This window comes from Bos grunniens, chromosome 12 (genome assembly GCF_055505025.1).
Source record: "Bos grunniens cultivar Pamir isolate PY7600 chromosome 12, Bosgru_T2T1.0, whole genome shotgun sequence".
Lineage (NCBI taxonomy): Eukaryota > Metazoa > Chordata > Mammalia > Artiodactyla > Bovidae > Bos > Bos grunniens.
Window position 1 is genome coordinate 50,683,430 of NC_141176.1, and position 13,808 is coordinate 50,697,237.

Consider the following 13,808-nt stretch of genomic DNA (forward strand, 5'->3'; position numbering starts at 1 on the left):
TTTAACAGAAAGCACGGTACTTTGAAAAGTCATGAAAACCAAAACTTTAAAGTTGTCCTGCAATCACTTGAATTCCAGGGAAAAGGAAACAGGCTTTGGAGTCAGATTTGTGCTTCCACCTTAATTCAAGCAATTTACTAGGTATGAGATATTGTGATGTGTTGATAAAAAGTATCTCCGAAGTTCCACTTCTCATTATAAAATAGTAGTCATGGCACCTATTCCCCAAAATTTTTCAGATTCAGAACTAAGAAATATCTTAGTTCTTTGCATGTTTGATAAATAGTAACCACAATTCTTGTATTAATAAGCCTCACCTATCCAGTGGATATGGAAAAAGGAAATCAACTCTATAAAAAGAAAAAGTTAATAGGAAGAATAAAGTTATACAGTCCATGAGGTAAAAGTAAATTCCATCTGATACAACTCATTCATGATTATATAATTTCTTTGACTTGGGACTTCCCAGGAGATCCAGGTTAAGAATCTGTGCTTCTGCTGCATGGGGAATGAGTTCAATCCCTGATCGGGGAACTAAGATCCCACATGCCTGCAAAGTGCGGCCAAAATAAAATAAGTAAATAAAATAAAATGGAGAAATAGCATCATCTTAAAAAAAAATCTTTGACTAACTTGGCATTAAATGGGAAAAATGCATAGTACCTCACCAGCTCACCAAGTTTTCAGGCAGTGGCAATGTTCCAGTAAAGAAAACCACTCCCTTATTCCTCACGCTTGCCAAAAATCCAGTCCTACTGATTTTGAAGAAAGAAACATACATAGGGGTACACGTGAGGAGCCTGGTGGGCTACAGAACATGGGGTCGCAAAGAGTCACATCACGTCGTATGTTTAAAAGTATGCCTGTTCCCAAATGCAGCCACCCTCCATCAGTGCAATTCTGTGGAAAAGTAATAGGAGCTGGCCACGCAGTGAGGGGCAGAGATTAACCTGACAATTATTCTGATCAAAGGCCTTTACACAAAGCTTCCTCATATTTCAGTCAATTCTTTTTCTTAATTCTTAATGTCATTACAAAGCTTGCTTAAAAAAAAAAGAAAAGGAAAGGAAAAATCTTGTTTGAACTGCAAGTTTACATATTTGGTTTGGCTGGTTCTTTTTTTCTTCTTTTTCAATTTTTTTTTTCCCTTAAATGGTCAATGAGCATTGCTAGTTTTCTTCCTGCAAGACTTGGGGTGGGGCTAGGGAGAGGCACAGTCTTTTCCAATGGTGACTCTTGCTCTGGGAAACAGGAAATACACAGCTTTGCACACAACTCTCTCCTCAACACTGGGCATGAGGCCCAATATACAGAAATATTCATTCAACATTTATTGAACACCTAAGCATTAAGCTCTGTCTTAACACATCTTATTCTCTGAGGCTCTACAGCATAAGACACCCACCCTCACAGACCTTATGATCATGCAAAGACCCCAGGGAAACATGTTGTTACGAGAATGCTTAGTAAATACTATTTTTCAGTTAAAGTGAATCATCTTTCTACCAAATTTTTTGTCCCTTAAATAGGAATTTAGAAATTTTCAATATATTCACCCTAGAGTCAGATGCTGCCTTTCTCAATTATTAGAGTAGAAAGCTTTTATCTTCAGAACATAATTCTAGGTCTCCATATAACAGAACAAATATTAAAATAAAACACTGGAAGTGAAACTACATTAGCTGAGTCTGAGGAGAGTAATTAACAAGATGTACTAAAAGTTGTCATTTTCCAACAGAAGAATATCTGAACATCCTACCTATGGCAGTGCTAACTCCAAAATTCAAAAAAAAATTTTTTTAATAAGCAGCCTTGATTTTCAACATTAAAATATAGGAAAGGGCCTTGGCAAGATCCAAGACCCTGAAGGTACCTCTAAGGTACACCTATTAGGAAATAAGTTATTGCTTCTCTATTCCAGGGACCTCCTCAGAGGCATCCTTGCATTTTTAGCTTTCCCATATTCAGATTTAGATATTCCCTCCATTCCAACATCTTCAGAAATTCTTCCTAGGTTTGCCATATAATTAGGCAGCTCTAATTTTTGGATAGCTGTACTAAATTATTATATTACTATGGTACTTAGAATACTACTTTATGCCTGATATGACCTCAACCACATATAATTGTATTGATTATTTTTAAAACTTTTATATACACAATATAAGAATTAACAACAAGTAAAAGGCCAACGATACATACACAAACCTTCTTTTCAAACTTTAACATTTACAACAATAAACTTGAAAGTACTGGTTCTCCTTTTATTACCTATTATGGTATAAAGAGCAAACATGACTCAGTGATGCCAAAACCCACTGCCCAAGATTCTGAGGAAAACTAATCAAGAAGATATTTCCAAAAGAACTCACCAGCGCAAAAATTCCACTCAGCCCTTTGATGAAGGGGTGCTACGAGGAGACAGGGCTGATGACAGTGAGCGCAAAATACTAGGATACTGAGGACCTGGACCCAAACACACACTCTGAAGATAAATCCACTTGGCAAAAACCACCACAATGTTGTAAAGTAATTAGCTTCCAATTAAAATAAATACGTTTTTAAAAATAAATAAAATTTGAAGGGATTCAATCCCAGTTATTTTCTGGTTAATTGAGAAACAAGCCTTAATTGGTTTCCTCAAATACCATAATCTACTTCAATACATACCTGGGAACAAGATGAGATATCTTTAAAATTCTTCTCAAGCACAACTGATTTAGTGTCCGGACTGATAAGGTTAATCTCAAACCGCCCAACCTTAAAAATAAAGCATTCCAATTAATTTCAACTTACCAAGAAGCTAATATCTTAGTTTACAATTAAATATTTGACTAATAATACAGATTCAAATACTCTATACAAGATATATGGGCTTCCCTGGTAGCTCAGCTGGTAAAGAATCCGCCTACAATGCAGGAGACCCCGGTTTGATTCCTGTGTCAGGAAGATCCAGTGGAGAAGGGATAGGCTACCCACTCCAGTATTTTGGGGCTTCCCTTGTGGCTCAGTTGGTAAAGCATCCACCCGCAATGCAGGAGACCTGGGTTGGATCCCTGGGTTGGGAAGAGCCCCTGGAGAAGGGAAAGACTACCCACTCCAGTATTCTGGCCTGGAGAATACCATGGACTGTATAGGAATATACAGTGTCAATACCTAACCCCATCAAATTTACAACCTCAGTTATCAATTGTCTGAAAACAATTCTTCCTTTCATCTAGAAATCATGAAATAAGCTGCTCTTAATTTAAAAGAAACCATTTTTTTCCAAATTAGAAATTATTGTCTTTTCAAAAAAAAAAGCAACCTTTATAATTTAAAATCTTACTTTCTCACAAAGGATCAACAGAAAGATATACTTTCAATTGGGCAGATAAATTTTTTTTTAGTTTTTTAAATAAATAACCATTTAGAAAAAAATTAACAACATGGACTCTGGCTAGCTAAGAAAAAGAACAAATCAAGAGAGGAAACTCAGGGGACTTTCCCGGTGGTCCAATGGTTAAGACTTCAACTTCTAAGGCAGAGGATGCTGGTTTGCTCCCTGTTTGGGGAACTAAGATACCACACGCCTTGCGGCCAGAAAGCCAAAACATAAAACAGAAGGAATACTGTAACAAATTCAATAAAAACTTTAAAAATCATTCACATAAAAAAAATCTTAAAAAAAAAAAGAGAAGAAACTCAGTTAATGTATTACCAAAGAAAAGACTATAGACACTTTAATCACATGCCTCAAGTTATCAAGAACAAAACAGAACAAAACAACCATGAACTTCTGATAAAGCAAATATTACATCCTGGGACTATTTACCAAGGTACACAGTGCAATTTCCTTCTTAAGGACTCTTTGCAATGGGACAAAAGGACCGTCACTCCTTTTTTCAAGAAAACTCAAATCTGAGGAAAACTCTAATCCTCAAAGCTGAGGATTAATTAAAGAATCTCTACAGGGCATTGTTAGGAATTCAGTTCTTTCAAGTGGAATTGGACACTTTCTATACCCTGTACAACTTCAAAAACTACTTTTTAGAATTAAGAATCGTGTTTTACACCTATAATACAACCTGCACCCAATGATTTTAACAACTGATCCAATAAATTATCAGGCCTACGATGTTTCCTAAACCTCTCCTTTGTATGATAGAGTAAATTGGTGTATCCTCATCTGAAGATACAACCATGAGTCTCTGGACTTTTCTTCTTTCTAGAAACTTCTCTCTCCTTCAAGAAGATTCACACTCTCCCAGACTCACATCTTTAAACCCTTCTGACTTTCTGCAGTCATTAAAAAATAATAATAATAAATAGCAACATTTACTGAAGAATCACGTGTGTGCTGAGTCATGTCCAACTCTTTGCCACACCATGGACTGTAGCCTGCCAGGCTCCTCTGTCCATGGGATTTCCAGGCATGAATACTGGAGGGGGTTGCCATTTTCTACTCCAGGGAATCTTCCCACCCAAGGATTGAACCTGCATCTCCTGTGTTTCCTGCACTGACAGGAGGATTCTTTACCACTGAGCACCCTGGGAGGCCCTAGTGAAGAATCAACCTAAGGCAAACGCTGGTGATGCTAAGATGGCATGCGTGCTAAATTGCTTCAGTAGTTACCAACTCTTTGAGACCCTATGGACCGTAGCCTGCCAGGCTCCTCTGTCTATGGGATTCTCCAGGCAAAAATCCCAGAGTGGGTTGCCATGTGCTCCTCCAGGAGATCTACCCCACTCGGGGATGGTACCCTGTCTCTTAGGTCTCCTGCATTGGCAGGCGGGTTGGGTTTTTTTGTTTTGTTTTTTACCACTAGCGCCATCTGGGTAATCTCTGCTAATTTCCCCAACCAACTTTCCCTGATGCTCCTTAAAGTGCTTCTCTCTCTTTCCCTCCCTGCCCTGCTCCCTTTTCTCTTACATTCCCCTTCACTACTGTCCTTCTCTCTTTCTCCAACCTGCCTTCTCTGCTGCCTGGGGGACATGACAGAAAAGTTGGATGCTTCCAGATTGAGGACCAGGGAGAAGCTGGCCGCTGGGCTGCTTCCGGCTATAGCAAAGGATGGGGAAACACCGGGAGAGCCGCCGGCCAGGACAGCACCTGAAACAGCATGGTTCTGTTCTTCTCCGAGTCCGAGGGCTGCACGTGGCTGGGCGCGCTGGCATGCCTCCGCCGCGGCTGCGGCTTCTGGCTGTTCTCGTGAACTTTCCTTTGCAGGACCCCCGTGACGCTGCTGCACCGAGACCGGAACTCCTGCTGTTCATCGAAGCCCGAATCTTCCAAAATCCTCTCAGGGAAGCAGACTCGCGAGCTAGATGGCCCAGGCTGGCTGGGCGCGGCAGGGAAGACCGGGTGGGTGTCAGCGACGCCATCCCCTTCCTCCGACAGAACGTCGACGGGGCAGGCCGGCGTTCGGGCCTCGGATCCCGCCTGGTCTTCGCCCGAGTCCCCTGCGCGCGGCTCGCTCTGGAGCCGCAAGCGCTGCTGCTCGTGCAGGCTGAACTTCTCGATGCAGTCGTCGATGAGGCTGGACGGCGCCTTCTTGTGGGTCACGGTCACCCTGCCACAGTACAGGACCTCGAACTTCTGAGAGTTGTAAAAGGCGTCCTCGTTGTCTTTGCTGGGTTTTGCATCCTCTTTCATGGCAGCTTTCGATAACTGCCTTATGCTGCTGATAACATCAGGAACCTGGAAGAGAATTCAGAACAATTATTATTATCACACGCAATGCATTCTCATGGTAAGTGATAAAATACTGAAAGTAATAGACCCTACATAAGATAAAGTATGGGCTTCCCTGGTGGCTCAGTCAGTAAAGAATCTGCCTGCAATGCGGGACACCTGGGTTCGATTCCTGGGTTGGGAAGATCCCCTGGAGGAGGAAATGGCAACCCACTCCAGTATTCTTGCCTGGAGAATCCCCATGGAGAAAGGAGCCTGATGGGCTACAGTTCATGGGGTCACAAAGAGTCGGTCATGACTGATCGGCTGAGCACACAAGACAAAGCATAAACTTAAATTACACTATCGGATATAAGTAATATAAAGATGAGACTGAAAATTTTTATCACTTTTATAATTTCCCCTTTTAAATGTATTCATTTCCCCAAAACAAAGCCATGAGACTCTACAAGTGGCTAAACCTTTAATAAATTACTACAATGTACCCTTTGAGTACTTCTAAAAGGTATTATTATCACTGTTTCAATGGACATGAACTTGGGCAAACTCCAGGAGATGGTGAGGGACAGACAGGCCTGGCTTGCTGCAGTACATGGGCTCGCAGTGTCAGACACGACTTGGCGACTGAACAACAACATAAAGGTATTATAAGGGAACAAAAGGTTAAAATTAAATTTAAAAAATAAAGTGTAACATGGTTAAAGTACCAACCACCACTGAGATAAACTAATTATTATGAGCTTCAGCTGAAAGGAATGGAAGTTTCAACAATAAGACTAAAATTAACTTTCTGAATGAAGAGATTAAAATGCAGACACCCCTCACCAGCATTAGCCATCAGAGAAAATGCACATTTAAACCACAGAAAGATACTATCTATTACACACCTATTAGAATGGCTAAAATCAAAAAGACCAAGTACCGACTAGAATATGGAGCAATTGGAACACCCGTACGTTGTGTGCAGGAATGTAAAATGGCACGAGCACCTCAGGAATTTGGCAGTTGCTTAGAAATTAGACAGATCAATCTCACACTCCTAGATATTTAAGTGAAAGCCCTGAAAATATATGTTCATAGAAAGCCTTGTTCACAAATATTAACAGATGCCTTTGTCACAACATTCCCAAACTCAAAATGACTCAAATATTCATCAACAAGTGAATGATCACTAATTGTTAAGGAAATGTAAAGCAAAACACAATGAAATATCAGCTTATACCTGATAGAAAGATAATTGCCAAAAAGATAAATGATACCAAGTGCTGGGGAGTACATGGAAAAAAGGAAACCCTTGAGCACTGTTGGTAGGAATGTAAATCAGTGCAGTCACAATGGAAAACAGTACAGAGATTCCTAAAATATTAAAAATGGAACTATCATATGATCCAGCAATTCCACTTCTGTGTATTTTTCAAAAGAAACAAAATTACTCTCTCAAAAAGATATCTACACCTTCATGTTCATCACAGAATTATTCACAACAGTAAAGACATGGAAACAACCTAAGTTAACCTAGTGAAAGTGAGTGAAAGTTGCTCAGTTGTGTCTGACTCCTTGTGACCCCATGGACTATACAGGCCAGAATACTGGAGTGGGTAGCCGTTCCCTTCTCCAAGAGATCATCCCAACCCAGGGATAAAACCCAGGTCTTCTGCATTGCAGGCGGATTCTTTACCAGCTGAGCCACAAGGGAAGCCCAAGAATACTAGAGTGGGTAGCCTTTAAATAAATAAATAAATATATATATATATATATATATATTACTATATGACTTGAACAAGAAGCTAAGTCACTCATCAAATATTGTTTAAATAGCTATGATTTTTTAAAGATCTAAGATGAACAAAATATTTGGGGATATGAAAACAAATAGAAAGTTCAATAGAAACTTGAAAATATAAAGTACAAACTTCCAGTGACAAGAAAAGTAAGTTCTTGGCATATTCTGTACAGCATGGTGACTAGAGTTAATAATACCATATTGTATATTGAAAGTTGCTAAGAGAGTAGATCTTAAACGTTCTTCTCACAAGAAAAAAAAAATCTGTAACCATTTGAGGTGAGTGGTGTTAACTAAGCTTATGTTAATCATTTTGCAATATATACTGTATCAAATCATTATGTTGTACCCCTTGACCTAAATACAATGCTGTATGTCAATTATATTGCAATAAAACTGACAGGAAAACAGTGAACAGATAAACTAAAGGTGGTACCGTTGCTGACAGTCACTCTGTCGTGTCTGATTTTTTTTCGACCCCATCGACTGTAGCCCGCCAGGCTCCTCTGTCCATGGGACTTCTCAAGCAGGAATACTGGGATGGATTGCCATTTCCTTCTCCAGAGGATCTTCCCAACCCAAGGATGGAATCTACTTCTCCTGTATTGACAGGCCAATTCTTTATCACTGAGCTAATTGAATTGAACTGAATTCAAAGTCGTTCAGTCAGACTCTGTGTGACCCCATGAACTGACTACACAGTCCATGGAATTCTCCAGGCCAGAATCCTGAAGGAGGTAGCCTTTCCCTTCTCCAGGGGATCTTCCCAATCCAAGGATCGAACCCAGGTCGATCCACATTGCAGGTGGATTCTTTACCAGCTGAGCCACCAGGGAAGCCCAAAAGTGGTACATTCACATAAAATGGAATACAACTCATTATCTCCCGTCTGGTTTTCTGCAACAGCCTTTTAACGGGTATCCCTTGGCCCCTTTAACGTACTCTCAAAAGTAAAAAGAATCCTTTTTAAACGTGTCATGGTGCTCATCTGCAAATCCTCCAAGCTCCCCATTTCTTGAGTAAAAGACAAAATCCTTACATTGTCCTCCAGGGCCCTCACTCTCTGCACATGAGAAACAAACAGATTAAATGTGCACTGTGGCTATACATCCTCCGTGTGACCTTTAGCTGGTCGACTTGCATTTCATCTTTTCATCCTCACCCCGTTTCCTCTGACCTTACTCCTCCCAGCTCTCTCCCTCACTGGTGTCCTGGCTACTCTTTGGACATGCCAGGCACACTCTTCCCTGAAGGTCTCTGAACTCCAAGCTCCTCCCCTAGATAACTGGACAGTTCACTCCTCACCTCCTTTAAATTCATGCTCTAGTGTCACCTCGAGGTGGCATCTGTCCCCTACCCCAAAAGACACACATACATGCTCTGACAGCCAGCATTCCCCTGGAATTCCACCCCCTCTCCCACATTTTATTACTCTCTATAGCACTTACCCCTTTGAACATTCTATGTAATTGATTTGCTAGAATGTAAGCCCTTAGGTTTCAGTGTGTCTGCCCTCTGATGTCCTCTTGCAACACCTACCGTCTTACTTGGGTTTCTCTTACCTTGGACGGAACTAAAAAGCCTCTTGATGAAGGTGAAAGAGGAAAGTGAAAAAGTTGGCTTAAAACTCAACATTCAGAAAACAAAGATCATGACATCTGGTCCCATCACTTCATGGGAAATAGATGGGGAAACAGTGGAAACAGTGTCAGACTTTATTTTGGGGGGCTCCAAAATCACTGCAGATGGTGACTGCAGCCATGAAATTAAAAGACGCTTAATCCTTGGAAGGAAAGTTATGACCAACCTAGATAGCATATTCAAAAGCAGAGACATTACTTTGCCAACAAAGGTTGGTCTAGTCAAGGCTATGGTTTTTCCTGTGGTCACGTATGGATGTGAGAGTTGGACTGTGAAGAAAGCCGAGTGCTGAACAATTGATGCTTTTGAACTGTGGTGTTGGAGAAGACTCTTGAGAGTCCCTTGGACTGCAAGGAGATCCAACCAGTCCATTCTGAAGGAGATCAGCCCTGGGTATTCTTTGGAAGGAATGATGCTAAAGCTGAAACTCCAGTACTTTGGCCACCTCATGCAAAGAGTTGACTCACTGGAAAAGACTCTGATGCTGGGAGGGATTGGGGGCAAGAGGAGAAGGGGACGACAGAGGATGAGATGGCTGGATGGCATCACTGACTCGACAGACGTGAGTCTGAGTGAACTCCGGGAGTTGGTGATGGACAGGGAGGCCTGGCATGCTATGATTCATGGGGTCGCAAAGAGTCGGACACAACTAAGCGACTGAACTGAACTGAACTGAAGCCCTTAGGAGGGTGGTGATTTCTGGGGTTTTTCCCACATTTTTCCTTGTATCCCCATAGCCTAGAATAAGTTCGAGTATAAAGTAGATCCTCAGTATGTGGACTTGGGAAAGGGGAAACCTTTTCTGGTAAACCTTTTCTGGTAATTTTTACCTTTGGGAAACAGATCATTTTATATGCAGGGTTGCTTCACCTTCAGACATATATGGTATTTATTTAAATCTACCAGCAACCATTCTAAAACCAGAATTTCTTCTTTTTTCACATAATTATTCGGGATATATGGCTAGAGTTTTCACAGTTTAAAATTACAAGACTTCCATTTGCTAGCAGAATATTTCCTGGGAAAGAATAAAGTCCAAATGCTATAGTTTCAGTGACTCACCCTGAACAACTGACATATCTCCAGGGAAGTCAGATGCTTTGTACTAACATATGATCAGCAACCTTAGCCCTCTCTCATTTTCTTTTTGTTTTAGTATCTGACAAGGGCCGGAGACTGACCTAGACATTCAACCCTGTAGAATGTCTATACAGTGACTCTAGTGGGTTAGGCAAAACCCCTCCTTCCTCACTAACCATAGTTTATCTAATACTTTTCATCTGATTTTGCAACTCTAGTGCAATTAAATTTCCAAAGTCTCTCTATGGAGTGCAGAATAAGAAAAATATTATCTGTAGGATGTTTTTGAATCTGCAGAATTTTTATCTTGTGACAAATATTTTACTGATGATTAGAGTTATATCCTATCACTGAGACTGAAAATATAGTCAGTTCAACATTAGTTGTATCAGTTCCTCAATATTATATGTTTGTACTTTTTCTCTACTATTATATTGAGAGATATTATGTGAAGAACTGATTAGTGCTTGAATTTCTATAGTCCCACAGGACACTTCCCCGTGACCACAAGTAAAAGCTCAACATCTAAATATAATCCAGTTAATAACTCAGCTGATAGAAGCAAAGCTTATCACTTTGACTAAGCTGAGTAAGTAATTTAATCCTCCAATAATTTGAATTATTAATTGCACCATAAGACATAGATTCTAATATCCTTTAATATCCTCTCTGAGGTCAGGACTAAATGCAGCTTTCAATGACCTGGGCTGCAAAGAGGCTCCAGCTATGAAACTGATCTAACAGCATTCCACTCTATTTTTTCTTCTAAGTGTAATCACACATGTAAGTTAATATTATACAGCCCCTGCCTACACAATTGAGCTTCTCTAGTGGCTCAGAGGGTAAAGTGTCTGCCTGCAGTGCAGGTAAACCTGGGTTCAATCCCTGGGTCAGGAAGACCCTCTGGAGAAGGAAAGACCCTCTGGAGATTGTGCCTACACAATCAGCACCCATACCAAAGGGACACACTGATAAAGCAAGGACAGTAAAATGTCTTTGGTGAGAAAAAGAGTTATTAGAGGACCACAAAAACTTTCTGCTGAGACATTTATTTAAGAGATCAATCAGAAGCAACACAAGAGAAAAAAATCTCTATCCAGTACTTGCACATACACAAGGCATTTTGGGAAAACAGTATTATTCTATGTTGCATGAGTGCTCAGTCATGTCCAACTCTTTGTGACTCTGTGGACTGTAGCCTGCCAGGATCCTCTGTCCATGGACTTTTTCAGGCAAGAATACTGGAGTAGGTTGCCATTTCCTTCCCCAAGGGATCTTCCTGACCCAGGGATTGAACTGGTGTCTCCTGCATTAGCAGGAAGATTTTTTACCACTGGGTGTTAACTGACATATATTTAGATTTATATGTGCTTTTGAATGAATTTGACTCCTTGCATGTATTGCATCTTACAACATCTCTTTTTCTCTCTAATATTATACTGTAAGCCCTTAAGTGAAAGACTGAGTTGGGATGACTTTGTGTCTTAACTAGAGTTTTTTTCCATGTGACCACTGGGAGAGAATTTCGTGCTCAGAAGAAACTGATTGACAGCTGTCAGCAAACAGAAGTATACAAATAGTGAACAACTACCAAGAACCCTGATGAAAGTTCTCCAGGACTGAGATAGGTTTAGCAAATTCCTGTTGCTAATTCATGAGAAACCTGGCACTCCCTAAAATGAAGAGCTGACGCCTTCTACTCTCCTCAGTGCTCGCTCCAGCTAGGAAGTGAATGTGTGTGGCAGGAATGTCTCCAGATGCTGAGACTTCGTTAAAAAAATAACTCTAGTTATTCTTACTCTTGTCATGGACACACCACTGCTCAGAATCTGCCTACATGTCACAGAGTCTGATGCAGATTCAATGCCAATTCAAGACGAAAGTTTTATTCTATGGCAGCACATAATTTTAACACACAAATACAATATTAAAAAGGGAATTAATAATCCCTCTACTCAGGAATTAAAAGATTTATGGGCTTCCCTGGTGGTTCAGATGATAAAGAATCTTCCTGTAATGCAAAAGACCTAGGTTCAATCCCAGGGTCAGGAAGATCCCTTAGAGAAGGGAATGGCTACCCACTCCGGTATTCTTACCCTGAGAATTCTATGATCAGAGGAGCCTGTCAGGCTACTGTCCACAGGGTAGCAAAGAGTCTGATGCAGATTCAGTGCCAATTCAAGGCAAAAGTTTTATTGTATGGCAGCGCACAATAACAATATTTTTAAAAGAATGAATAATCGCTCTACCCAGGAATTAAGAGATTTATACTCTACCCCAGATCTGCCAGGAATTTGTGTCATTCTGCACCTGAATTTCCTCCCTAGTAAAATGGAAGACTAGATAGATGCTCATTAAGATCTCATCTAAATCCAGGTTTCTACGAGCTCATTTCTACATTGATGCCAATATAGGAACAAAATAATATACATTAAAAGGAGATGGAAAATCATCTCTGTCATTAAGCCAGAAATATTGCAAGTTATTGACATTATTCATTTCCATTAACATACAATAACCAGTTCAACAGATGATAAAATAAATTGGGCTTTATTCAAATGCCTCATGACATTTAGAAAAAGCACGGTGCCACCTTTAGCCAGTGTTTTGTCCTTACACTTTCAGGGATCTCATTTTGATGTGTGGCAAAACCATCACAATACTGTAATTATCCTCAATTAAAATAAATTAATTAAAAAAAGAAAATAAATTTATTAGAAGTATAATTTCTAAGAGAAAAAAAAGGATATAAGCTCAAATATCAAAATTCAGACATTAAAGCGATTCCTCACTCTGGAGAAAAAAAATTGCCCCTAGGTCCCTGGATGTCAGACTGTTGTTTCTCATTAATTAATTACCATAATTAGTTATTACACTCCAAGAAATCCAATGGTATTGTAAAAATAACTCTCCACTTAATTTCAAAATAAAATAAATTCTACAGCCACCCCATGCTGATGTCTAAAGGCCTAAGCAAACCCAGGGGTGGAAAAATTATCAGGATGCTGAAAAACACAAAGGAAAAGATACCTTTGGTCAGGAAGCCAGCAGAAAATTGGAGCAGTTCTCCAAGAGCTGTGAATATGCCAAACTGATATAATCCTCAGTAGTAGCACTCTGTCACACTTAAGAAGTTCTCTTTCATTCTAGATAAGCCAGCAGTAATTTTGCTGTATTTGTTCAAGTCCACGTTATCACTGTGCAGCCAATTATAAAACTTCCCAGGAATAACCGTTATTGCTTCAAAAGTAAAGTATTTCCTGACTGTACAGTCAGGAAACACACTGATTGTTCAGGGCTAAAGAATAGACTCTCTTAGCTTTCTTTAAAAAGAAGCATTTTAAATTTGAATACCATTGTCTTTCTTATGCTATTTAAATAAGCGTAAGTGTCCAAGGCTTTTTAATTATGAAAGTAGGAGAAAATTAATCTACAATGTCTTCTTTCCTCATAGAATTCACTGATAAACAGATGAACTTCAGCAAACATTTAAAAAGTGGATACAAATATGAAATGAAAATAAGCTTCTTAAAGTAAAAAAATATTCAAAGTAAAGAAAATAACTGGGTAAATTCTTTCACAACTAAAATGATCTTTGCTGCTTGATTCATTATTAATCTTTTTATAATA

The 13,808-nt window shown here is 39.8% G+C and overlaps 1 protein-coding gene across 6 annotated transcripts in view; it reads right to left on the reverse strand.

Annotated features, from left to right (window-relative positions):
- TBC1D4 (TBC1 domain family member 4) overlaps positions 1 to 13,808 on the reverse strand; it is a 210,086-nt gene that overhangs the window by 78,830 nt on the left and 117,448 nt on the right. For 5 of the 6 annotated variants that reach the window (XM_086329973.1, XM_086329971.1, XM_086329974.1 and 2 more), the window contains exons 2-3: positions 5,093 to 5,680; positions 2,671 to 2,760 (exon numbers count right to left, since the gene is read on the reverse strand). In XM_086329973.1, the coding sequence (XP_086186099.1) occupies positions 2,671 to 2,760; positions 5,093 to 5,680 (678 nt within the window). Of the gene's footprint in view, positions 1 to 2,670; positions 2,761 to 5,092; positions 5,681 to 13,208; positions 13,362 to 13,808 lie in introns of those variants that run through there. The other variant, XM_086329976.1, reaches the window with a different exon arrangement.